The sequence below is a fragment of the Cydia splendana genome, chromosome 6 (assembly GCF_910591565.1).
Source record: "Cydia splendana chromosome 6, ilCydSple1.2, whole genome shotgun sequence".
Lineage (NCBI taxonomy): Eukaryota > Metazoa > Arthropoda > Insecta > Lepidoptera > Tortricidae > Cydia > Cydia splendana.
In genome coordinates this window covers 11,155,161-11,182,870 of record NC_085965.1, presented here as the reverse complement: position 1 = coordinate 11,182,870, position 27,710 = coordinate 11,155,161, and the positions used below count along the sequence as shown (strand labels likewise).

At 39.6% G+C, this 27,710-nt stretch overlaps 2 protein-coding genes across 2 annotated transcripts; one reads left to right on the top strand and one right to left on the bottom strand.

Annotated features, from left to right (window-relative positions):
- The first annotated feature begins 889 nt into the window (after window positions 1–889).
- Window positions 890–7,881, top strand: LOC134791857 (uncharacterized). The gene is made up of 5 exons (XM_063762986.1): window positions 890–1,109; window positions 3,794–3,941; window positions 4,404–4,597; window positions 6,485–6,708; window positions 7,598–7,881. Exons 1-5 carry the CDS (start codon window positions 898–900, stop codon window positions 7,879–7,881), a joined length of 1,062 nt encoding a protein of 353 aa, XP_063619056.1. The 5' UTR covers window positions 890–897.
- Window positions 7,882–9,363: 1,482 nt separating this feature from the next.
- Window positions 9,364–27,400, bottom strand: LOC134791415 (ubiquitin carboxyl-terminal hydrolase 31). The gene is made up of 14 exons (XM_063762435.1): window positions 26,946–27,400; window positions 26,665–26,856; window positions 25,425–25,559; window positions 23,972–24,106; window positions 23,397–23,500; window positions 20,638–20,758; window positions 19,869–20,016; window positions 17,585–17,731; window positions 16,946–17,130; window positions 15,548–15,654; window positions 14,914–15,045; window positions 14,502–14,597; window positions 13,295–14,319; window positions 9,364–11,245 (listed from the first exon to the last, which is right to left on the bottom strand). The coding sequence occupies exons 1-14, from the start codon at window positions 27,279–27,281 to the stop codon at window positions 11,205–11,207; spliced, it is 2,904 nt and encodes a 967-aa protein (XP_063618505.1). The 5' UTR covers window positions 27,282–27,400; the 3' UTR covers window positions 9,364–11,204.
- Window positions 27,401–27,710: the final 310 nt, after the last annotated feature.

Genomic DNA, 27,710 nt, shown 5'->3' with positions numbered 1-27,710 from the left:
GCCTTTTATGTCCACGGAGCATGATTGCCAACTAGGTAGACGCGGGAGGGTTTTGAACATCTCCATGCTTGATTTCATACACTTTCTTGCAACATAGTGTTTATACACGACTGTTTCAATGTAAGACATGTGTCCTTAACCTTGCCATCAATGAAACATTCAACATATAAGCCATCCTATCTCAGCCATTCCTAAAGTTAAGTATCTTATATTTTGTCATATGATAGACAAATTATTACCAATTTTCATGGTATTTTAGTTTCACAAATTTAGCACATAGGTTTTAATTATTTAAAAAAATAATGAGTTTGTTTCATTGTGTGCTGGTACTGGTGTTCAGTGAACATCATGTTTCATTGTATACTACATACATATAAAATGTTTCATTGTGAGACTAGGGAGTGTTTTTTTAATCAATTAATAAAAACTGCACCAAAGAGTGAAAGAAATTTAAAAATATTTAGCTCCAAATAAACTTTAATACACATAGAACATAACAAAAACTTAAAAAACGCCAAACTCGTGTATTGGTAAAAAATTGCGAAACTTAAATGAAAAAATTTACTTTTGTTGCACGAATTCACAATAATGCTCGTAGCAGCGTGCTCCTTCTCCGAGGCGCGCTCGTGTTTTGGGGAGGTGCTGGGGGTCCCTGAGCCTGCCCTTGCTTCGTCTGTCAAGCATATCTCGGAAACTAGCTGGTAACACCTAGTTTCCGAGATATCGCAAAGTTACACTGTGTCCGATTGTTTCAATGTAGAACAACTGACCCTACTTATTAGCATTATGCAGTGCAATATTTCTAAGTACGATCGCGCTTAGTGTTAATTTTTAGAATTAAGTGTTACACCAAATTTCACTTCACATTACATTACCATTGTGTTAAAAGCGAACACAATGTATCAATTACTGTCATTAGTAATAAATATACCATTTTTCTGTTATGCTCTTGCGCATCCTAACAATGTGGCATGGTACGGGGGGCCTATGCACGTAGAATGTGAACATGCATTGAACCTTTTCACCGGAAGTGGACAGTATGTAAAAGAAAATGTGATTGCAACAAAAGCTGTGTCGTTTAACGACGACGTATACGTAATGACTCCTAGGTAAGTGATCTAGTTTTTTCAATAAGTACACGTGATACCGATACCTCAATAAATCAAAATGGTTTGATGTATTCATCAATTATAATAACAAATAGTCCGATGGGGCAGTACGAATAGCGGTCGGGCCAAACTATATTTCGTAATTATTTACTGTTAAGAGAAATACCAGCTCAGCCCCTTCTGAGATTTGAGAATTTTAGTTAAATATCTCCGTCGCGCTGACGCACTACGGGCTGAAACGGCAAAAAAGAGGACAGTTAAAGTTTTTTGCGAAAACCCTATTTTTTTAAATGATTTTCGATAGGAAATGGCTCGGCAAATAATAATTGTGGTATAATATTTTTCAAAATAATGCATATTCAAAGCGGAAAAATATAAAGTCTGTTTTTTGCATGGAACCTAAAAATAGGTAGGAATCTTATTTTGAGTAAACTATTAGTTGTTCCGGCTAATTTTCCAACTTGTATACATAGAGTACAAAGATAAGCAGCAGCAGCAAACAAGCAAGTGCCTGTTTTTTTTCTTAGTCCAGTCAAAAGTCCATCTAGTATTTATTCTAAAGGTCTCTTTTGTAAAAGACTTCGTATGTTTTAAAAGTTGTTAAACAAAAGTTTTATCGTTTAATAAACATATATTGTACCTACTCAGGTACAATATATGTTTTAATTATTTGCTTGTGTTACAGTAGAGACCATCCGGTATAAAAATCCCTAAATCAATGGTAAAACACTATTGAAGGTAAAAAAACCATATTGACGCTATTACAGTTTATAAAACGTAAATTAAAATAAAGGTTTATAGCATTATAATCACACTTAAGCACTGACTACACTTTCAATAGGAAGACTTTTTGTCCATATTATTAAATACTACAAGTACATCTAAAGACAAAGGCTTTAAAAATCCTAGGTACCTACGTGCCACGGCAATTATTAGTCTCTAATTGAATAGACAACTATATTTGAAATGTAGTCTAGTCTAGATTGGCAGGTCATAAATCATTATATACCTACCTACATAGTCACCTGCTGCATAAAATGCCGAAACGTGATTATATGAAACTAGACTTAGGTATTATGATAATCATAATTATACACACAAAGGTTCCGTAAGAAATCATAAACTGAGATTGATATCATAATTACACGAAAAAAACTGGTAGAAATAGAAACTGCATCTTCAGCGTTCGCGGCTGACGCCATAGCACTTCACGTTCTGAAGGCCTACCGCGACACGTTCGACATGTTGCCTCTCTGTCGCACTAGTAAATTCGTACGTAAGTGTGACAGGGAGGCGACACGTCGAACGTGGTTCACGGTAGGCCCTCAGGTCACTCGTAGAAACCCTAGCGCGTAGATTCCGCAGAAATTATTTTACGAGTAAGTAAGTAAGCTTGAGGTCAGTCTGTTTAAAGAAAATTTACGTTATACAGGCTGTTTTTTTTTATGTATGTATACCTAAATATTATCTGCGAGGGGATTATGTAGGTCATACCATGTCGTACATAACAACTATAATATCTTAATATCACAGCACAGGGGTTGTTTCCTACATATTGATTGAATAAGTCCTATGGATCCGGGGGGCAATTTTTGAATTTCGATCGCTCGATTTCGTCACTCGGAAATCGGTGGAAAACAGCGAAATGCTAATTTTGAAATACGAGCGATAGAAATTGGGAACCTAGTGGTATTGACCACTGGTTTTCAATTCTATTAATAGAATTTAAATGCCTAGTAGTGGAGATTGAACGAAATACACAAAATCGAGCGTTCGAAATTCAAAAATTCGCCCCCAGTACTTTTCAGGTCACGATTTCAGGGTTGGACTAATGCAAAACTAGTTTAGTATGCCCTAAACATTCACCTGGCAGAGTTCCTATCCTAAACCTCATTTGTTTCTAGTGACATTAGCCTTAACTATTAGATCAATTAGGACTAGAAGTTAAATATTTCGTTTTTTAAATCTTGAAAGGATCCAAAAAAACAAGTCTTGCACAATAATGCACAACCACCAGTTTTGCCTAAACAAGTTGTTGATTCAAGTGCAGACAAGGCTGCAGGCAGTGTGATTAATTAGGTACCTGGTTTTTTTGCTTAGGCATCCTATGAATTTCTATGTCTAGACTGTAGACCGAAAATCCGTCACTGATTATTTTTGAAGGTTCATATAAAAAAGAATAAGAACAATTGAAGAAAAAAAATGTTAAGTATTTCAGTACAATCGCTTGTAACTTGTGATTTGTGATACCTACTTAGGTTTTAGCAGTAGGTAATGAATAGGTGAGCGTATTATTCAAGTATAGTACAACTCGCAAACAAGGAGTTCCTGGGTTTGATTCCTGGTTCGTACCAATATAAAGAGTTGCATCCAAAAGGAGCCAGATATCCACTTTGGCAAACTAATCTCAAGAATTGGCGCAGATGCTTACTAGTTTTTATGGAAGCGACTGCCATCCGACCTTCCAACCCGGACACTCTGGGATTACTCGATTTATCCAATGTCTTATTTCACCGAAAAGCGACGGATAAATAACAAACGATATGGCGGACATAAGTTCCAAAAAACTCATTGGAACTAGCCGGGGTTCGGACCTGCAATCTTAAGGTTAAAATTCGCATGCCTTAACGCTAGGCTATCAACGGTTCAGAACTAAGAAATTAACTTACCTACTTTCCTGACAGAATGAAGCGCGGTGTGCTAGCCACGGTATGGCTGTTGGTTTCTGGGCGCCAGGGTCCAGCACTGGAGCCTTTCCCAAGTCTGTCAGCGCACGCCGTAGCTGACTGCGGTAGCATACAGAACGCCGTCGACTACCATCTGGACTATATTGTAAGACTGGAACGATATACCATACGTTGTTTTTTTAACCTTATCATTTAACACCTGTAGGTCTATACAGTCTATACTTACTGTATTATTATACCTACTTATGAGTAAAATCATACTTATCCGTTTTACTCCTACTCCTCCCCAACTTTTAGTAGGGACTTAACCCGCAATAGAAAAAAACGCTATTATGCTGTTATTGTAACGCTCAGGTATTGGCTTGATGTTTTACGAACCATATTTGATTTAGGTGTAAAACTATAAATATTTTTTTAAGGCACTATTTAAGCACCCAGTTTGTTGGTTGCATGATTTGTTGGAGAGGTTTGTTATAAATAAAAATAATTTATTTCAGACAATTACTTACGCTATGTTACGTTACAGACGATAAATTTGTTATGATTGCCCTGCCTGAATCTGTTGCAAATAAAAGCAAAATGTAATATGTATGTGTTAATAATGCAGGGTAATCTCTGGATACTGGACAGTGGCATAATTGACACGCTCGAAGCGCCGCGCTGCACGTGCAAGCCCAAGGTGGTAGTGATAAGCACGCTGCTTCGTACGGTGACCAAACTCCTCGACCTGACGACCGCAGAACCCTCCTCGCTGCTACAGAACGTGGCCGTGGATTATGGGTTAGGTGGGAAACCTTTTGTGTGAGTCTTAAAAATCATCTACCTATTATTTTCATAACACCGACGAGCGTTTGAACCAAGTCCACCTTATGGTAAGAAACGATGGCAAAAGGGCCAAATATATATGGTTAACTGGTTCAGTAGTAACCTATTCAGTCTTGATATGAAGAAAACAAAGATCAGACTATTGTCAAGGAATATAGACGATAATTACCTACCGTATAAAGTCGGGCCATTGAGATTTACTCGGTCCAGGTTATATTATTACACTATAATTATGGAATTGCCAGAAAACGGATTTAGTAGTTTAAAAAAACCGGCCAAGTGCGAGTTGGACTCGCGCACGAAGGGTTCCGTACCATTACGCACCTATACAAACTACAAAAAAACCACCGAACTATCTACAAGTAAATTTTACTAATTATTAAGTTTCATTGTAATTTATGCAAGTATTTGAATATGTACTGTAATAAAAACTACACATCAAGCGTATCAATTATGCGAAGGAAACATTACCAAAGAAGTGCGGACGGAGGCGCCGATAGCGATTACTTTGCGTAATCGAGACTGGTTGTGTACCTACACTATGTGAATTATGTGATACATTTAATACTTGCCCAATAAAATCACCTGACTAATATATTTACACAACCTCCTTCCTGGAAACTGCAGTGTTATTTTAAGCAAACTGTAAGGAAGGATATGGAAATGAATATGTAAATGCTTACCACGTAGAGTCTGTGCGGAAAGAGGAGAGTCGTAGAATGTATTGGATCCTATACATTTCACGACTCTTCTCTTTCCGCACAGACTCTGCCATATGTCCACTTTTCTCTTAAATTTATTTTGAAGAAGCTTTAATGGTGGACGCATCCCACCTGCTACTATCACGAGTAAAATAGCTCTCCTATATTCTACTTAAGTACCTAACTACCTACCTACTTATAGTTTTATATAGCTGCACAAATGCACATCCTTAAAAAATAAAACGTTAATTATTACCTACAAAAAAAATTATGTCACAAAAGGCGGACAAGTCAACAACATGTTTAAAAGCTAAAAACAAGCCTGCAGAATTTATATACACATTTCAAACTGCAAGCTTCCACAAAGTCAATATCTATTCACTGCAGATCGATATCGCTCAGTACACTTAGATATAGACATGACCATTAAGTAACTGGTTTTATGCAATTTACATACGGATAAACTTGCTAAGGTCGCAAGACAAATTAGTCTTGCACTAATATTGCAAAATGTTTAAAATTTGTGTATCAATTAAAAGTAATAAATCTTAAGCTCTACAAGTAGGCACTCTTATAATTGAAGGCTAGCGGCGCGATTCGGGAAATGATTTAGAGATTCACTACATATGAAATAGTAAAGATATGTGACGTTCCACGGCAAAAGGTACCTTATGGCGGCTGGCGCTTACGCTATTATTAACGCCGCTCCAATATTCAGCCGAGGCAATGGTACCTTTTGCCGTGGAACGTCATATATCTTTGCTATTTCATATCTAGTGAATCTCTAATTCATTTCCCGAATCACGCCGTAGGTAACTAGGTAAGTCACCTTGGTACGGGAAGTTTGACTTAAGTTCTTCTTGGGAATCAATCTACCTCTACGCAAGTACCTAAGTACTCAAGTTGAAAGCGTAGTTTCAAAATTGAAAACGACGATATACCTACTAGAAATGAGACTGATCGATGGATATAGTAGGTAGGTATAGATATTGTATCAAACGTTTTTCTAGCTAGACACAGTAAATCAATTGAGAATAAATACGGCCAGATCTCAATTTCGTTAAAATATATGTAATTTTCTCTAATGAAATGGGATTCAAATGTAAAATTATGTCATATATTAACAAGTGGTAAAGATGAGGCTTAATTGTTTTGCTTACAGATACATTTCTGACGCCGCTCGAGGAGCGATTCTCGTTCGCGACGCCACATCCAATACCGAGTGGACCGTCTTGTTTTGTGCCCCGAGCTCTGGGTTACAGATCACGCTCGGGAAACGCGGCCCCGCCCACAATGTGCTCATGGTAGTGAGGGCACACCAGCCGGGGTTAATAGAAATCGAATGTGCTGCGTTACGGAAACGGAATTCTGCTTTACCACTTCGAGGTAAGTAGGGTCAAAAGTTACCCAAAGCACGGTTAAAATATTTTTATTACTTGGGCCCGCTCATTCTTGTAAACACACTGGATTTCCGTCATAAGCGTAACTTTAAGTCTGATAAAGTTGTGCGGTTAGCACGCCAATTACATACCTGACCTCCGGTATCGAATTACGATACAAACAGGCAACACCAATTTAATAAGTTACTTATAGGTACAAACAAACAGAGGCAACGCAGTTACCACTAACTTTACCTTGCATTCAATAAACTTCCAATGACGCACTCGAAGCAGCTGTGTGACTTGAATGATGGCCTCATTATAACTAGGTATGTTGTATGTAGGTACCTACCCATAGCTGATGAATTGATGATAGCTGTCACTCTAATTAAGTAATTTTACCTATATCTTGCCAACAATAAATTGATGTGTGACTCCCTTCAGATCTTACCTGCCTGACGACTTAACCTTTTGGACGCAAATTACCGATATATCCGCATCGCAGGTTCAACGCCAAAGACTGATTAATCGGTCACAGACCACAGAGCAACATAGACCTACGTGCATATGCATAAAGTTCAATTTCAGTTTTGACACTTCGGTGACGTGGCGTCCGCGTGACAGCTTTTGTGTTTGACACGGCGTCGAAAAGGTTAACGAACCCATAGACGAATAAAAGAAGGCAATGTCTACATAAATACAGTTTCCTGTAATAATTAGCGCCATCTATTAAACGGAAATAAAGTTATTTTAACAATTGAGCGCCGAACAAAATGGATAGAACTGAGACCAATAAGCTGAATATTGGACAAACGCGATTTTGTATACCTACGTCTTGTTTTATTCGTCCATGGCGAAACTGAAACATCCATACCTGTACTCCTCTTTATTTCCAGCATTCGGCGAGAACACCCGACCAGTGTTCCTTCTCGGTTCCGACGCACACCACATCTACCTCCGCCACGCTGACGGCGCCGACGTGCTCTCATGGGACGTCCGCGATGGCTACAACATGTCCCAACTCATCAGCATTCATTCTCCTGGGCCCAGGCTCGTACCTACCTCGGTCTTTGCGGACCCTTTGAAACACTCGCTCCTAATACTAGACTCTAACTACGGTGATGTAATTAACAGTAATTCGCCGGCATATCAAAGGATTTCTTTTATAGGTCAATTGTGACGATATTACTTGTAACATTGATCGTAAATAAATTATAGTCGCTGCACATATCTAGTTTTAATTTCACGCCAACAGCAGAACCGTTATCGATTTTTTATCATTCTATTATTTTCACCTTCGCAGTTTCAATCCTGCGGACGCGATTTCGCGGCAGCAAAAGTTACCCCCGAGTCCCACACACTTCTCAGCCGTTTTCGGTTGGCAAATTTAGACCCCAAGGACATATAGGTTTTTTGCATTGTGTAAGTCTGGGACGCAAGTGTGCCATCATCTTGGTTCTAACAGTGAGATGTCTGTTGCACCACACCCTTGAGACGCTTGCGGTGGCTGGGGCATGTGCACCGGATGGAACCCTCCAGAATACCTCAACGTGTCTTGCTGGGTGCAGTTGCGTATGCTAAAAGGACCGTTGGAAGACCGATCTCGCGTTTGAAATCGACCACCATGCCTGGGAGACCTTAGCTGAAGACCGTGATGGATGGCGCAAGCGTGTTGTGGAGGAGAGAAGGCTATGCGACAAAGCGTGCAATAGTCGCAAAGGCCTGTGATGATGAAGTCTGGGACTCGGTGTTAAGCAATTAGATCCATTAAAAAAATGGATAATTATATACACATTTATTTGAAAATTGTTATTATTCGATCGATGAGTTTTTGGAAAATTGTAATTTGTAAGCATGATGAAGTATTTATTGATTATTAAATTATTTATTTTATCATTTATTTTTTTGCCATATTATGGTAAAATGAGGAATAAGACTGAAAACTTTGTATACCACCCATTGTACCCTTATTTATGCAAATAAATATTTTTGATTGATTTTTGATTTGATTGATTGGGTAAATGCGGCCATGTGAGCGTATGAGCGATATCACTTACACCTTATAAAACAAAGTCCCCCGCCGCGTCTGTCTGCTTGTATGTTTGTTCGCGATAAACTCAAAAACTACAGAACGGATTTCCATGCGGTTTTTACCTATCAATAGAGTGATTCTTGAGGAAGGTTTATAGGTGTATAATCAGTTAACCCGTGCGAAGCCGGGGTGGGTCTCTAGTTGTTTATCTGTCAATCCGTGATTTTAACCATTGTCTGTACATGTACCTAACTAATTAAAACCCTGTACTAGTTGTTTAAATATTCTGTTACGCAGAGCATGTATATTTATTATTACAGTTTTCGCCATTTATAATGAAGTACCTATACGAAGACAGTTTGGAAAAATACTCAATATTAACCTGCCATTAAAGATGCGTGCGTGACCCGGATTGAGGATGACCAGTATGAACCTACCTCGGGTACATAATATATTCATTACATATGTTGTATCTTTGGTATGTGGATTACGTAAGGTTAATAAATTTAATATAGTAGACCGTAAGGTTAATGGTCTAACAGATATCGATTAAACTATTTTACTAACCTATGGTAACTAGTTTTGGTTTTTATTTATATGGAGGGGATTTGGAAATAACGAAACCAGATATTCGTGTAGGTACATAACACTTATATTTTAAATAACGTTGTGAAAGTAAAATAAACATTTTCAAATTAAAACAAATAACACAATACACATTCGGAGATTGTACGACCATCGCATGGATTGAGAATTAAAGCATCTTCAAGTTTTATGAATGTATGTGATGTTTTTATATTTACCTTGAAATTTATTATAATGCAGATCTGATCAAACAATTCCTAATGTCAATAGCTGCTATTGTATAACAAACCTTAAATATGCATATGTTTATGACACTGGTCGTCTATCTTCGAATTATTTAAAAATAAAACTATAATTATTTAATAATGAGAGCCAGCCTTACACAGCAAGAGTCACTATCCAGAGTATTGGGACAAAATACATTAATAGGTTTATTTTTAATGAATCACGATGCATCCCTGACAAAATGATCACAGGTACCGTTTAGGCCATTTAGTCTGATACTTTTACGCTTATAACATAACAATGTCTTTTAAATAAATCAGTTTCAACATAAATTATAAACAAAACCTTCACAATCAAGTGCAGCTTACATAATCTAACCTATGTGCAAATATGAAAATATTATTTTCAGTATTTACAATTTTTTAAACTCAGTAAGAAATTTGTGATCTGTAGAAACAAAGTATAAAAGCCAATATATACAATATTTCGTAAATAAATTATAATTATTCATAAAATCACATGATACCTTGCAAGTCGTTCCCGGTGGTAGCTGCTAGCCAAATAATATTCCCATTACTCAACCGAAATCTACTGCAATTCCAGTATTATATCACTTGGATAGAACGAGTCTTGTGCAACATCGACCGTTATACAAATATAACTCTTACTACGTACATACATACCTATTGTAAATCAGCAAATATGGTGTTTTATATTTTTAAAATCACAACATCCCAAGGGCCAAGGCACTAGTGTGGTATTTGTTATGAAAATTTGATAATATCGCCCGCTAACTACAGTCTACACGACACTACACCACAACAATGCTTTACGTTATTTAATTTACGAAACTGGTCCAATATTATGCGGCTCTTAGTAACCAATCTTTGGCATGTGTAATCAGTTAACGAATTAATAAAGTTCCCAAATAGTAAAATCCATGTTCAAAAATTAAATATAAAAGTTCACTGGTCCGTTTCACGAATCTACATGATCTTTCTAGCCTCAACTGGCAACATTAATTGACATTATTATTGGTTTAACACGCACTTTATTAGAAAAAAAGGGGTTTAGACAGGTCTTTCTGATCAAATTAATAAATAAATATATAAATACTAAGTCCCACAGTAAGCTCAAGAAGGCTTGTGTTATGGGTACTCAGACAACGATATATATAATATAAAAATACTTAAATACATAGAAAACAACCATGACTCAGGAACAAATATCTGTGTCATCACACAAATAAATGCCCTTACTGGGATTCGAACCCAGGACCATCGGCTTCACAGGCAGGGTCACTACCCACTAGGCCAGAACGGTCGTCGAGAAATTGTAGTTTCGTTAAATGGACCACAAAGCACTCTGCAACAAAATGTATTATTTGGCAAAATATGAGCTTAACTTGATTTTGTAAACTGTTGTAAAGTAGTCCGGAATCTATTAGTATACCATTTATGACGAGATTTAATGTACATACTTTGCTGCAGAGTAATTCGTAAATAATCAAAATTCTGATAGTCGCGTACATATTCTCACTGCAAACTCTATAAAACGTAATAAATTAACTGTCAACTACAAAAAACAATCAGATCTATGGTTAAATAGGAAATAAATAATGGGTAGGACCGCATTTGACCCTTCAATGGTACCTGTTGCTCTCATGTGGATATTCGAGTTTTCCAAACGGAAGACTTTTCACCTGGAAGAATGCCAAAATTACAGTTCAATATCGAGTAATGAAATTAAATACACTACGGGTATTAATGTATTCGGGTAAAAATATTGTTATGTACGCTTGTACATTACGATACAAGTGCGAATCACCTGTTCGTACATGTATCGTACAACGTTTTACATTTACAGTACATATGGCCCTTTAAAACTTTCGACATCGAAATGTTCGACATCGATACGTAATGTGCCAGTTATCGCACTTGTGCGGTAAAGTAGCACCATATGTAGTGTAAATACATGTATGAACGATATTACATATTATAATAAATCAGTAATAATAATTCTAAACAGTACTAAGTTCTTAATTGGTCATATCCTATCAAAATTAAGTTTCCTACTCTGCAGGCTACATTTAATATAATCGATTGTATTTTCACCACACCAACTGGTAGAGGCTCTCTCGATCGTTTAAAAACTGATGAGAAAGTTGCATTTTATACACATGTGTGGCAAAGTAATCAAATGCAATTTTTGGGTAGTTTCCTTATGTGGGGTAATTCTACCATTGACTTTCAAATGATGATTTTGAATGATAAATATTTAATAACATTAATTTCGAATGGATTTGGTTTGATTTTGTTTGATATTTTACAATAATTTTCCTTGCTTAGGTGTGGTGAAAAATTTTGTTTCTTGGCTGGCAAAACTTGTTTAACCCTCGTGCCTTGAAATCCTCGCAACTCTCATGATTCCGCTTATCGAACAACTCGCTACGCTCGTGGTTCAATTTTGGAATCTTTCGCTTGCTCTGGTATCAATATTAGCACGAGAGGTTAAACAACAACTTTGCCCCCTTGTAAAACAAATAACTATTTACGATCACTGACTTTTCAAAACATTTTACTGCGCTGATTGTGCTGTCTTGAATTGTTTTTCAACACAATAGTGAATTTAACTGTTTACTATTGTTTTCACAAGTTTACTAACAAGAATATGGATTCAAAAATCTGAAATAAACAAAATATTCATTCAATCATATGGTGTCAATATGACACAAATATTAGGCGTCATACTACATGGTTTACAATTCTATGATTTCAGTTCTACGAAACTGTTCTTTATCACAATTATCATTTTGAGCTTTGGTTACAAAGGGGCTATGCGACGTATCATACAGTGAAATCTGGATAAGTGAGACTTCAAGGGACGAGCAGATTTGTCTCACTTAAAGAGGTATTCCACTTACCCAGGCTCTCAGTTAGCCAGGTACAAATAAATTTCTGTCTCATTTACAGAGGGTTCCATTAATAGAGGTGAGAATAGAGGATATATCTCAGTTATAGATGTGGTTAATAAGGTATTTTGTAATTATCTTTAAATGTTTAGGTAAAATAATCCTTGTCCCTAAATATTTTTTTAAGTCTGTTTAAATATTTATTTGAATTTATTTTGAATGATTTTCCAAAGGATAGATTTTTTCAATTAAATTTGATACGAACTTCATTGCGTGTTAGAAATTTATTAAATGAAAATTTGTTTATTCTTGTTACTTATCAAGATTTCAGCTTTCGTTTCGATAGTTTTAACTACATAAAGTAACTAAATGAAACTTGAAGTCGTTTAGACACAATTAAGCAAATGCGGAATTTGTGGATAGACTAAGAGTTAGTAAGAATACGGAAATAGATCAATAAAGTCCAAGTTAAAGAGGTCATAGATTGACGTTATCTCATATATCTCATATACAGAGGTAATTCGTATAAAATTCTAAAAAAAACAATTAGGAAAATGTAATCTTATAAATATAGTCTCAGTAAAAGAGGTACACTCTCTGTATCAATTATAGAGGTAAATGTGACTATAAAATCACAACAACTAATCCCAGTTATAGAGGTTCGTTTTATCTCACTAACAGAGGTAATTCAGTGCTAAAGTGTCAGGACCGCACTATGAGTCCCAGCTATAGAGGTTTCTCACTTATCCAGGTCCCACTTAACCAGGTTTCACTAACATTTCACGAGATCAGATTTAATTTTAAAAAGGAACATATCAGCTTTAATTTCTAAATACTAACCTGTTCTATGAGATTCCCCCGCGATGTTGGCGTGGCGCGGAACGATGTACTTGGAGTCCTGGAACATGGTGAGCACGAGGTCCTCGGTGGTGGGGTGGTACTCCACGCCGTTGATGCTGGCCACGAGCGGCGAGCTGTCGTAGTTGCGGTTGGCGTCGCGGGCCGCCCCGCGCGGCGGGTAGTCCACGGAGCGCGGCCGCCGCGTGTCGACGGGCGTCATCTTCGGATTTATGTGCACGTCTTTATGGATATACGGCTCGGTGGATGCGCTAGATTCGTTGTCGCACTCGCTCGTGCTGCCGGTCGATCGGTTGCCGTTCACCTCGACTATTAGCGGCCGCTGCAGAGTCGGGGATTGGATAATAGCGGTATTATGTACGACAGGCGCGGGGTCGACCGGGGGGGGCTCCGCGGCGCTATCGTCGGGCAGGCTGGCGACGCTCCGCGCCGAGGGGCTGCGCGTCGGCGGGGTGATCTCCGACTCGGACTCGGGCTCGTCGCCGGGAGCTTCGATCTTAGCGTCCTCGGCGACTTCGTCCTTGACCTCGGCGATCTCGTTGAGAGTTTCGCTCGGTCGTTTCACGTATTTCGGCATTCGAAGCGCCCAGTGGCCGCCGTCGTCCGCGGCGTGCGCGGGAGCGACGGTGGGTCTCTTCCGCTTGTAGAAGAGCATGTAGGCGGTGTTGTTGACGAGCTCGCCGTAGGCGTTGTCGTCGTCGACGGGCGTGACGCGCGAGTCGTCGAACTTGTACCAGCGGCCGTCGTAGGGGTTGCGGCAGGCGGCGGTGTAGTGGCCGGTCTCGAGGTCGTCGCCGTGGTGGTAGCAGACGGCGTACAGGTCGTAGGTGTTGTGAGGCGGCGCACCGGGCCGCGAGGCGCGCCTGCGCGGGGAGCGCGAGTGTCCGGCCGAGTGCGCATGCGCGGGGCCGTCGCCGCGCGGGGCCAGGTGCGGCGTCATGTCCAGGTCGCTCAGGGGAAACTCCACCATTGTCGTCAACTTTGTACTCGTTCGACACTTGGCTTGCCTGTGACAAACGATTCAACATTCAGTGCCGGTTCAGGAAACGAGAACAGAATTTGTCCTGATATTATTTCATAGTTTTGAAGTTTTATCTCGAATAATTATCACAGTTTAGTAAAGCCGCTTAAAACAGCATTCGCGGCACACATATTCTTATCAAATAAATGTTCTATAATGGTTACTTACTGCCGAAACCGTTTGAGATGAATGACCAAGATATCCGGCAGCGACCACAGGCCGAGCGTTTTAACGACCGGCATATACCTCTGGCACTGGGGGCATCTGCAACAAATAAGGGATCATAATGAGTTTATTGTAAGATCGCCGATAACGTAGTGTTAAGGGCGCGGGCACACTGGCGATTTGCGAACGAGTTGAAAGCGAGGCGAGCGCGCAGCGAGTTCACCGCGAGCGTGCAACGTACGCCAGTGCGCAATGAGTTCGCCGCGAGTGCGCAACGATACCGCCGCGAGCACACAACGATTTCTCTTCCATCCCAGTATTCGCTGCGCGCTCGCCTCGCTTTCAACTCGCTCGCAAATCGCCAGTGTGGCCGGGCAAGTATCTTTACTATAGTTTTTATTATCATGTAACTCACCGCCAAGCGTCCTCCTGCGCCAGCTGCTCGGCGCGCGTGTAGTGCGCGAGGCACGCGTGCAGCGTCAGCGGCGCCGCCGAGCCGTGCGCCGACACGTGCACCTCGCACGCCTCCAGCGGGTCCCGGATTATACTGTGGGAAAAACAACTTTAAGACAATGCAGGAACATTTATTTTCGGAGTATTTAATCATCATCAAAAATAAAGCTCGGGGTATATGATAGTGAAATTTTTTACTGCAAATTGAAGTAAGAGTTTTCGTCGCCTGCGCGTCGGCGCTGGGTGAATGCGTTTTTTCCTCAATCGTTACGTAACAATTTGTAAAACACGAATCTGAGCTATCGCAAATAAATTCACCGCTAAAGGCGCCATTGGTTTTCTTAAAGGACATTCCGAGTCTCATTTCCCGTTGTTTTTCGCATGTTGCAATCTCTTCCACCTTGTATTGATGGAAATGTAGTATTATGGCTGATTTAGACGGCGCGCGAACTCGCATGCGATTTTAGTTACATTGCGGACTGTTGGTTACGTCCAATTCAACCGACCGATCAAAACCCGCAATGTAATGAAACTCGCATGCGAGTTCTCGCATCGTCTAAATGAACCCTTAATGGAAGTATAAACAAGCTGCGAACCTGTCTCTGTGCGCTGGGTCCCATAGCAGCTCGAGTCGGAGGTGCGGGTGCTTGTCGTGCGCGCACAGCGCCTGCTCTACGTCCAGAGCGAACAAAGGATGGGGAAGCTGAAACGAAACATTCGCGTTAGATTAATCTCATTTGGGTAATAGGTAAAACTCAGCCTCACTGTGCAGGGGGGGAACGCGGCCAGTGCCCTGGAAACAATGCCTCAGGCTTTAGGTTTAGACTTATGATCATTTGTTTAACCTCTGTTTTAATAAATAAATCTGTTTTATTTAATAAACAATTGGACGCATTTTCGGAGATGAACCAGCTGGCTCCAGACTGGATGAATAGCCGTGCCGAGACCGCCTATAGCCACCATTGCGTAGGTCGCGCATCATTGCCTCGCAGTCGATATTGCTGCGCGAGAAAACGTCGAGCCACAAGTTATTCGGAGTGTTTTTTAGTCGAGACACGTTCAACTGATCGACTTGTATATTACTTCGTAAAGATGGGCCTTACGGGCACTACGGAGTGGGCTAGTTCGTTGGTGTGCAAATCACATTTGTGCACATGTTCGCTCGTCATTATATGAACGGGCCTCTTTACTTTTGAAATCTTTGCTGATTGACTACCTTCGCATACAGTGAGAGAAACTAATATTTTTTAATTAGATGGTGGTACTTCTGGCTGCAGGTGAAGGCAGAAGCGCTGGTGGCCTAGCGGTAAGAGCGTGCGACTTGCAATCCGGAGGTCATGGGTTCAAACCCCGGCTCGTATCAATGAGTTTTTCAGAACTTATGTACGAAATATCATTTGATATTTACCAGTCGCTTTTCGGTGAAGGAAAACATCGTAAGGAAACCGGACTAATCCCAATAAGGCCTATTTTCCCCTCTGGGTTGGAAGGTCAGATGGCAGTCGCTTTCGTAAAAACTAGTGCCTACGTCAATTCTTGGGATTAGTTGTCAAGTGGACCCCAGGCTCCCACGAGCCGTGGAAAAATGCCGGGATAACGCGAGGAAGAAGTGGTACCTCGGGCTGCAGGTAGGCGGGGTCCCTGGGGCGGTGCGCCTCGGCGATGCGCGCGCGGAAGATGTCGGCGCCCTGCGCGCCCTCCAGCACCAGCTCCGCCACCACCGCGCTCATCTCCTTCAGCAGCAGCTTCTGCAGGTCCAAGTACGACGTCTCGCGAGGCACTTGCTAGAGCAGGTATAGTGGTACCTCGGGCTGCAGGTAGGCGGGGTCCCTGGGGCGGTGCGCCTCGGCGATGCGCGCGCGGAAGATGTCGGCGCCCTGCGCGCCCTCCAGCACCAGCTCCGCCACCACCGCGCTCATCTCCTTCAGCAGCAGCTTCTGCAGGTCCAAGTACGACGTCTCGCGAGGCACTTGCTAGAGCAGGTATAGTGGTACCTCGGGCTGCAGGTAGGCGGGGTCCCTGGGGCGGTGCGCCTCGGCGATGCGCGCGCGGAAGATGTCGGCGCCCTGCGCGCCCTCCAGCACCAGCTCCGCCACCACCGCGCTCATCTCCTTCAGCAGCAGCTTCTGCAGGTCCAAGTACGACGTCTCGCGAGGCACTTGCATCGCGTAAGGCGATCCTGCGAGCGATACGAGACTATAATACAAGATATACAACTGAAATTTACATTGCACTTGCACCATTCCACTAACCCGGGGTTAACCGGTTAAACCTGGAGTTACCATGGTTACCAGTACAATTTGACACTGGGTTAACGATTTAATCGGTTAACCCCAGGTTAGTGGGATGGTGCAAGTGGCGCTTAGTCGCTAACTGAGCGCTTTAGTAGTCACAAATAAAGATTTCTCGCCGCGCCGTCCAAAATACATTTGGAATTATACCAAACTTATAACAACCAGGAGCATGAACAGGCATGCGATTGAAAATAATAATAAATTTTGGATGACACAATATGTATGACAATTTGTTTAAGAAATTATCAGGTAAATATCTTTCCCTGTGTTTTCTCCCTATTCACCCTGGTTGACGGTATTTACAGAGCAACATCAGACTAAACAACTGTGATCCCTCACCAAAACGCTCCCCGTCTAGTAAGTTGACCCAGAGGATGAGCAGATAGGGCGTAGTGGGCGTCTGCAGCAGCGGCGGCGCCTCCATGCAGTACAGCGCGCCGAAGTCCAGCCCCGCCGGCTCCCACCCGGCGCGAGCCACGCACCAACCTGCGAGAACAAACAATGTAGAGACTTAGGGCTCATTTAGACGATGCGAGAACTCGCATGCGAGTTTCATTACATTGCGGGTTTTGATCGGTCGGTTGAATTGGACGTAACCAACAGTCCGCAATGTAACTAAAATCGCATGCGAGTTCGCGCGCCGTTTAAATCAGGCCTTAGGGTCGGTTGCACAAAACTGTTTGCCATCGTTAAAGAGTTCGCAAAATTTTATTGTATGGAAAGTTTAACACTTTAAACTCTCGCGCTTTGTACACATATTTAATTACACAAACGGGTCTACCGCGATATAATTTCATTGAGCTCAATCCAGTGATTCGTTCCTGTCGTCAGCAAGTGCTCAGCTACGAGGGTTGCACTGAAAATGTCGGGAATAGAGAAAACTGTCGCATCTAGACGGTCAATCTTTATTTTAATACATACTTAAACTCAAACTGACCACGCATATAAATTTTCTTTTGAAAGTAATCATTCTGTAATGCACACGGCTCATAATCCCAAAGTCCTTTTTGTATGGCGATTTTGGGGCCTTAGTGGTTTTGTATGAAATTCGTGGAGTAGCCAACGGAATTGAAGTTTTTTTACATATATATATATATATAAAAGATTTTTTTACTGTTGTCATATGAATATTTAGGAATGTCGAAATCTGCCGATATGCAACTTTTTTGGCAGTCTTTTTAATTAACAGCACAAATGCGATTTTAATTTTTGACGTCGCTTTGGAATGACATGCTTCTTTAAGATCACCCATGGGATAAAATGAAAGTGACTTTCATATTTAATTTTAACTGCAAACGAGCGTACGATGAACTCTAGTTCATAAAAAAAATAACAGAAGCCCATTGTAACTTTTATTTGTTCGCTGAGGGCATATTGAAAACCGTTTCAAAATATGATCCGAAAAATCACTTGGCCAAAAATTCAAATAATGTTCGACATACAATTTTCAAATTGCCAGTAATTCTTAAATACAAATGACAACCAAATGGAATATACCTTAAAAGTTTTATAAAGAGTTACATTTTTATAAATTATATGCCTGTTTCTATTATGTTATTTCTAAGTGTCCCATTCCCGAATCTTTCAGTGCGACCCTCGTATTGCGGATATTGGGCTACATAAACCCAAAGTCCTCTCCAACGAGCGACACTATTATCCGCGGATCGTGAGAGAGGCGATTGAAATTAAAAAACACCCTAAACATTTCAATCGAGAGGACGGGTACAAATTAAATATATTTTTATATAATATGTATGCTAGTTTTAAGGTATTTATGTATGGGCCATTAGTTGCCTGAAATAAAGATTTTCATTCATTTCATTCATTCATTCAAATTATCGTCTACTTGGGGACCAGTGATTCAAATGTTGAAACCAGCGGATATATCTTCGGACCAGTGTACGGATACTGTGAGTGTTGCGTGTCGTGCCGTGGACAATAAACATTAAACTTTAACGGGTAGCTGCAATTTAATTGTCTACCCTGAACATTTTTATAAACTAATTTCGGGTAGTTTAGTGGTGTTTTATTAATATCTCCGTTGACATTTGTTGGGACGTCAGTCTTTCCGTGACCACAGCTGGTGCAACTCAGCTGAAACGTCGGAATTAAAGGTAAAAACAATGAAATTATATCGCGGTAGACCCGTTTGTGTAATTAAATATGTATGGAAAGTTTCATAGTAAACCGCCGTGTAACGCTAATCAGTCTGTCACGGATGGTGCAACTGGCACTTATACAGAACGACCGATTTCCACATGTTAAATATTGCATCATCCGGTCAGAGTCGGCGTGAAACAAATTCATTCTAAGCATTTTAGTCGAAAACAAATCGTACGACGACCAGTACAGTAGTTTAAGAACGTTGCCTCTACCTACGTTTTAAAAACCCGAGGTTAAAAGTCCACAGACTATAAATGCTTCCAATGGCCAGGAACAAAAAAGTCTGTGGTATGTGGCTTGTTGCTATGGATTTGCCATAGCTAATGATGATGTATTTTAAATTATCAGAGAAAATTGTAGAGGTCGCCGTAGTCGGATATGACAAGGACTATATTTATGTATTGAAACATTGAGAATAAACGCAAAGTCTACCTACTTGAAAAAAAAAAAAGTTTCATACCAGTTTCATTGATTTCAGCCAGAATGATGTTGTCACGTTCGATGCCAGTGTCCGTGTGCAGGGTCGCTCGCAGGTCTTCCATCGTGGAGCTGGGCTTCAGCTCCACGCCGATGCGGACTTGGCGGGGTTGTTGGTTCACATATACAACCTGACAATAAATAACAAACATTTAAACTCGTATATACATAACATGTACCTATATAAAGTGTCATTCTATGGAACTTCCTAACTACATATGTAAACAAACCGCCATACTGAAATCATCATTCAGTGACAGTGTCATAATGGCGGTTTGTTTACATAGTTAGCAAGTTCTATAGAATGACACTTTATTTTAACATAAAGATATAGGTACCAACTGTATTACTAGATTTCAAATATTTTTTAAGTCATGAAATAGTCAAAGCATTAATAATATTGCAGTGCCCTCTGGTGAGTAATCCCATAAGAACATACCCACCGCTTATGTATCGATAATTTAAAAAAAAGAAACAATTCAACCTCTCAAGTATTTATTAGTTGGACTTATTTAAGAAACAATTGAATAAATATTTTTTATCGTATTTTCATTGTTTAAATGTTATATCTCAAAATAAATTAATGTGCTTAACCTCTGAAAAATGTCTTCAAACAATTTACATGACTACTCCATAAAAAAATGAACTGTCAAAGGGACCATCATTCGACGCGATTTTTTTTTATTGTGGTCGCCAGTTTACCATACAAATATGGGAAAGGAGTGAGACACTGAATATTGTGCTATACTCACATTAACAGGTAAGGGAGAGATTTGTGCAGCGGCCGGCCTGGGCGGTAGCTGTACGCTCACGCAGTGGAAAGGGTCGAATGTACACGATGTCCGCTCACACTTCGCGCATGTCAATGCCGACCTGTCAACACATTTCACATGAGTAAGACTTTACTGTTATCTATACCTTTAAACGAGCAATTCTTGTATATATATATATATATATATATATATATATATATATATATATATATATTTATGGTATATATTAGGTATATGTATAGATATGGAGGGTAGAACCAGTCTTGCAATAAACGATATACGGAACGCACGCCTATTGTCACTGGCGAACGAGGCATGGTTTTTATCGCTATTTTAGTAAATACGCGCTAAATCAAGTATTATTTGTGTACGAGTGATAACTAAATCTAAATAGTGTTAAAAAACAATGGGCGACGGCAAAATACCCGAGTTTGACGTGAAAGCTGGAAATTGGACTATGTACTGTGAGAAGTTAGAAATGTATTTTCTCGCGAACGATATTAAGGATCAAGTGAAGTTGCCGACACTAATCGTCGTAATGGGAGAAGATACCTATCAATTGTTATCTACGCTAGCAAGCCCCAACCAACCTTCGTCTTTGACCTTCACTAACGCGGTGACTCTGCTAAAAAATCACTTGCAACCGAAGCCCTCCATCTTGGCCGAACGCTACAGATTTCGACAGCGGCGCCAGGCAGAGGGAGAGAGTGTAGCTGAGTACGTGGCAGAACTGAAGAAGTTAGCAAAAACATGCGATTTTGGTACCAATTTAGAAGATAATCTTCGCGACCAACTTGTTTGCGGCATTGTCAGTGAGTCGACGCGGCAAAGATTGTTTGCAGAGGACGGCATCGGCTACTCGAGGGCGGTCAGCTTGGCTACGACACTGGAGGCGGCAGAAAAGAATGCAGTCGCCGTAGATCGTGACGCTAAGGTTATCACGGGTGTACATAAACTTGAAGCGAACCATAAATGTATGGCGTGCGGTGAGATTAGGCATAAAACGGAAAGCTGTAAATATAAAAACTTTGAGTGTAGTATGTGCAAATTTATTTATTTTTTAGGTTGTCCATCGCAGTCCAACGCGGCAACGCAGCGAGCGTGATGGGCACCTTTGCGTCGGGGGCAGTCCGGGACGGGCTTCAGTAGGCAATTTTTTTATACTTATTTAGTAGATATAATGTGTTGACGTGTAAAATACTTATATTTTATCAATAAAAGTTCTGATTCTGATTCTGATATTTAAGTTTAGTTTTTAATTAGTTATATGTTTAGTTTATGTATTATTTTAATTATGAAATAAATTTGCTTTATTTATATATATATATATGTCGGCGATCCTTGAAACGGCTCTAACGATTTCGATGAAATTTGCTATATGGGGGTTTTCGGGGGCACAAAATCGATCTAGCTAGATCTTATCTCTGGGAAAAGGCACATTTTTGAGTTTTTATGTTTTCTGAGCGAAGGTCGGTCTCCCAGATATTACTTTACTTAATATACATATGTATTTCTTTTTTTTTAAGAATTGGAATAATCTCTGCATAAGTGTAAGCATGAAGTAATATTTAAAAATAAATATTTAGTAATAATAGGGCTTGTCCTGATTGTCGTGATTATTTCCTTATTATATCGCATAAAATGCCGGATAAAATCTTCTTTAATTATTAAAATTATAAAAACACGAAATATACAAAAGAGCAATTAATCGGTCAAACAGCCTTATTGTGAGAGCACTAATACTGATTATAACGAAGGAAAAAGGATTAATTATGCCCTCTAGTGCATTAGACAGCAGACACGACATCGCATTCAAATGACGGGGTTATAAAATCCGTATTCTAAACTGACAACCGTTTCGGAGATATTTGCACAAGTAAAATAACAAAAACTTACAAAAAGTCATTCACCCTATTATACCGTATCCGTTGTATTGTGGGTTAAAACTATGTTTACAAATTATTGCTATGACTCATCCGTGTCAGATTGTAGTGGCCTTGATCTTTATCTCACATAATGCTATTTATAGTACCATTACATGCGGGCATCATATGCCTGGCTTTTATTTAGCTTTTTAATACACATTAGTGGCGGGCCATACATAGAACTCGATTTTTACTATTGAAAATGGCGATCTATAATAAACTAAACTCAATTTTATTTATGAAGGAACAGCATAATTCTACGTTCATTTTTATATCAATAGTGACTTAATTGAAAAGCGATTAAAAGGTTATAAACATAATATACAAATTAAAACTAAACTAAATCTATCTTAATCTATGGGGTCTTAATTATAGCTAAATATATCTCCTATTCCGCTGGCACTTGGTAGTGTGCCCACAAGACTGGCCGCGTTTCCTCGCTGGATGGCAATGCCAATGCGCTGAGCGAGGAACGAGCCAGCCCTTCGGTCACGAGTGGAACGGATTAGGAGATATTTTAATTTTTGAAAAAGTTTGAGTGCCTTTGGCCCCCAAGGACCTAACGTTTCTACAGCAAACACATAGCCGTTCCCTAGAGACGCGTATTTGCGACGTTGCAGCTTCAGCAGTAGCGGCAGCACTGCCTGCCCTTAACGATGTCGTGCCGAGGTGGGACGGCGCGAGGGTCTCTACGCAGGTTGCGTCCCATATTAAAGGCCGTCCCCGTTCCCACGGCACGAGGGTCAAACCGTCGGGCCTTTTGCCGGGTATTGAAAAGTACCCTTTTACCATAATGTATGATAGGAATATTACCGGTATTGAGCTTGAAATACTGCCTGGACAAATGAACTATTTCTTCTAGCGTGATTAGCTAAGGTTTCCGCAGCAACCACCTCGTCAGGTTTACCGCATGTGTTCTGGAACATACAACAAAAACATTAAATCACCAGCTAAGCAGGTGATAGTACAGGACTAGACTTTCAATTTTCTACTTCAATTTTGAGTTTTAGGTTTTATAAGGCGAACTACTTAACAGCAACACTAAACACATTGAATGCCGGAAACGCGCTCGGCGGTTTCTCTGTTCTTGGTCGTTTTCCTCTACAAAGCGGGGAAACGCTGGGATCGGCTACGAGTATAGCGCTACAAAAACGTTGACACTTTGTTAGTTAATTTACTAAGGTTTATATTAGTTAGTTAATTGTATGGAAAAATTGGAAAAGTAATCAAGGGTGCCAGATACTTTTGGCTTGATGTTTCATACACTACTATTGATGCTAACTGTACCCTCCTATGCAAAAAAAACTGGCTAATATTACTTTTTTTTAATTATGTATGTTACTGACACTGTTAACAAAATCATACAAAAGTAATATGGTTGATGTTACCTTAATGGTTTTATATTTCTTTTTAGTGGCAGTGTTTAAATCTTCATGGACCTTATCAAGCAACCAAAAAAGAAACTCTTGCGCGTCATGCTGGCTGTTCCCTCTGTACTGCATGCCATGCCTCTCCACTGCACCCTGTCAATTAAGGAAAAATAGTTATTTGTTTTACAAGGGGGCAAAGTTGTTGTTTAACCGCTCGTGCAAATATTGATACCCGAGCAAGCGAAAGATTCCAAAATTGAACCACGAGCGTAGCGAGTGGTTCGAAAAATGGAATCTTGAGCGTTGCGAGGGTTTCAAAGCACGAGGGTTAAACAAAATTTGCCCCCGCGTGAAACACAAAATTTTTCACCACACCAACCCGAAGTAAATATTAAATGTAAAATATCAAACAAAATCAAACCAAATCAAATTCAAATGAATGTTATTAAATATTTATCATCCAAAATCATCATTTAAAAGTCAATTCTACCAGCAAACATAAGAAAACAACTCAAAATTTGCATTTGATTACTTTGCCTCACATGTGAATTACTGATAGCAAAGTGCAACTTTGCTATCCGTTTTTGAAGTGCAAAGTAAGCCTTTCCGAGCTGGTGTGGTGAAAAAACTTTTATTCATTTTAATTCAATATATATAACTATATTTATATACACTAGCAATCCGCCCCAACTTCAGACGAGTGCAATGTAAATAATCGTTATCATATTTCAACCAATTTACACAAAACCTTAATGAAAAGCTTCCACAGTCATATTAAAAAGTTAAATCATACAGAGAGGTGGAGCAACTTTGTTTTGTAATATTAATGTACTGAGTTATTTGTTAATCTAACTAATCTGAAAAGACTGTATGTATTTTTGTTTCCATATACTTAACCCAATTGGCCAGGAGGCTGGATTTTAATGATCATTGACATCATCATTTGCAATTGAAGCTGTTAATAATAATGTGAATATCCATGGCCAAACACAATTTAAAACTTTATTATTTTATGCCCATGTGTCATTTACCACAACTCATTGTTGTTTGGCAAACTGTATATTACTGTTACTAGTGTTAAGGTAATTAACAGGAACATAAATGCCTTTATTTGATTTAACTAGATCACCATTAGCATTCATTTATCACTTTTATCAACATAAACTCCATTGTGTCCTTGTATGATAGAAATTTCAGGATTCAAATTGTCAACACATTGCATATGTTGCGTGCATGGGCTCAGTTTATCCGTGCCTTTAAGGGTGACATAGTTTTATATGATTCTATAGGGAGACAAACAAGCAAGCCATTTGCTAATACACACAGTAATATTGATTGTTTTAGCAAATGACTTACTACTCATACTTTCAATTAAGAGTTGTTAAGCTAAATACTACTATAGGCATTAGTGTCCTTCAAAGTGTTAATTAGTAAAATGTGTTTTAATGACAATAAATGGCTGACAACTCACCTTGAATGCAGTACTCATGTCAGGTGTGTATCTACAAGCCCAGAGAGCTTTTAGAAGAGTTGCTAGTTGTTCCGTTACTTCCCCCCTTGTGCCATATTTTTTTGAGTTAATTTTATTCCTCTTTTGTAAGTCTACCTGAAAACAAATTTAAAAAATCAGTATTATGTATTAAAAATAGTCATGAGAAGATTTAGATTAATTAATTTAAAAATAGTCAATAATATTATAAATTATTCTAGACTAATCTTTATGAATTTACATTATAGATAGAGCACATCCATTATGAGATGCAAATCAGCCTTTGTTATTTATGTTGATTAGTCCTTCGGGTGGCATAGATCATAGAGTTCTAGGTAACACATACTGTAGGAATATGCCACGAAAGTGGATAGTATTCTGTTAAAACTTTTAAAATCTGTCATACAAGACAAAGCTACAATTTAAATTCACCTGAATAGTATATAACCAAGTTTAAAACTGGAAAAATAATTTATCTTGGTTTTTTTTAATACAATCATAACTTTGTTAGGTGACCACCATTAGGGGCTATTGCAAATCTAGTGGAGTTACACATGCATTGCCAACCCTTTAAGCTTGTTCATTCACTGTATACTGTATTAACAGGTTAAGGGCCAAATAGAGGCCACACATAGCTAACATAGTGCATCCTTGGAAGCACTGAAAACATTCATCTCCATCCGGTTGGGTTGAGCACTGGTTGAACACTAATATCCCACCAAAGGTTAGGCCAGAAGAACACAGTAGTAATAAGTACACTAGCATTGGCAACAACAGCATTTAACCTGTCATCTACCAAGCTGTCGAAAAAAAACGCACCCATCTATCTACCCCGGCTGGAGATCTCCATCGATTATTTTGCACCACGTATTTGTTACGTGTGGAGATCTCCAGTCATTTTAACCCCAGTCGAAAAGCAGTTTTTTTTAATAAAGCTGATTTTCACCTACCAATTATCTTGGTTGCAAAAAAATTGGTCATAACAAATACAGGGTGGCCGGCGCGTGTGGGGAGCGGGACACCAGGGCAACAAACAATTGGGCAGAGATCTCTGGTCTGGGTAGACAACAGGTTAATGCTTCACCAAACCCTAACCCACAATAGATGGTCTAATAATATTCTAATTAGAATATGAGGTGCAAATGTTATGAATTGAAAAAATCTTTGCTATACCAATCTGCATTGTTTCTCATAGAGATCAATAAGCACAGTTTTAAGTTACCTTGTAATGATCTAGCACAAAATATTCTGCAATAACATCAGTATGTGAAAGACACTGCAATACAGCATTCATATAACAAGTGTTGCCATGGTTTTTGATGCCTGTAGCAGCTGGAGTGGAGCCTGGGGGCCATGGAGGGTCACCGCTGCACGGAACTCTCTCACCATTCAAGACTGCTGGAGCTGATTTTACCTGTTAGCAATCATATCAATATTTTACTCAATAAATAATGAAATCAACATTTTCGCAATAACGCTTAATAACTCATTAGAACTTCTTACCCCGGACACATTAACGGTGCTCATATGTTGCGCTATTTTGTTCAGAAATCGTTTCCATGATGGCCTTCTAAACAACTTCCTCTCAATTACACCGTCGTCCTTCGTGGGTTCTGCGATTGTGGAGCTGGCACTCACTTGCTTATTGTCGCTATCGTTGCTCTTACTTTTGCTGGAACCTGGTTTAGTGGTACCAAAAGGATTGCGAGGCAACGTAAAGGTCCTCTTTAGTCGGGATCCTTCCACCTGTTTTGGTGTCATGTTATTATCCGCAACTTCGTTTATTAATTCACTCTCCGAACATGATTTTAGAACTGATGACAAATTATTAGTCGACATAATCACTGTTTTATTCTATAATTATACTTGAAAAGGCTATAATAAAAAGAAATCTGATTATAAAACATTGCATTGCAATAGATATGTCACTGACATAAGCGCCATTTTGATTGGATCGAATGATTCGAACGGATGAGTGAATGTATGAGTATATTTTCCACAGATTTAAAAGCCTAACAGACTACCGCACCGCATCGCCTTGGCGCGCCCCTATAAGAGAGAAAGATATCTCTTTTTCGCTCTCACTTATAGGTGTGGCGCACCAAGGTCCTGGTGGGGGCCGTATTGTGTTACGGCTTTAATATCGAGGGTTTACCGCAAAAATCGAAAGTTTGTTATTTGTTATTTCCCTAGTAGACCCTCTATAATGTTTATAGTCTGTACAAAGCAGTGAACGTACAAAGCTCCTAGTGAGTATTTTATATTCTT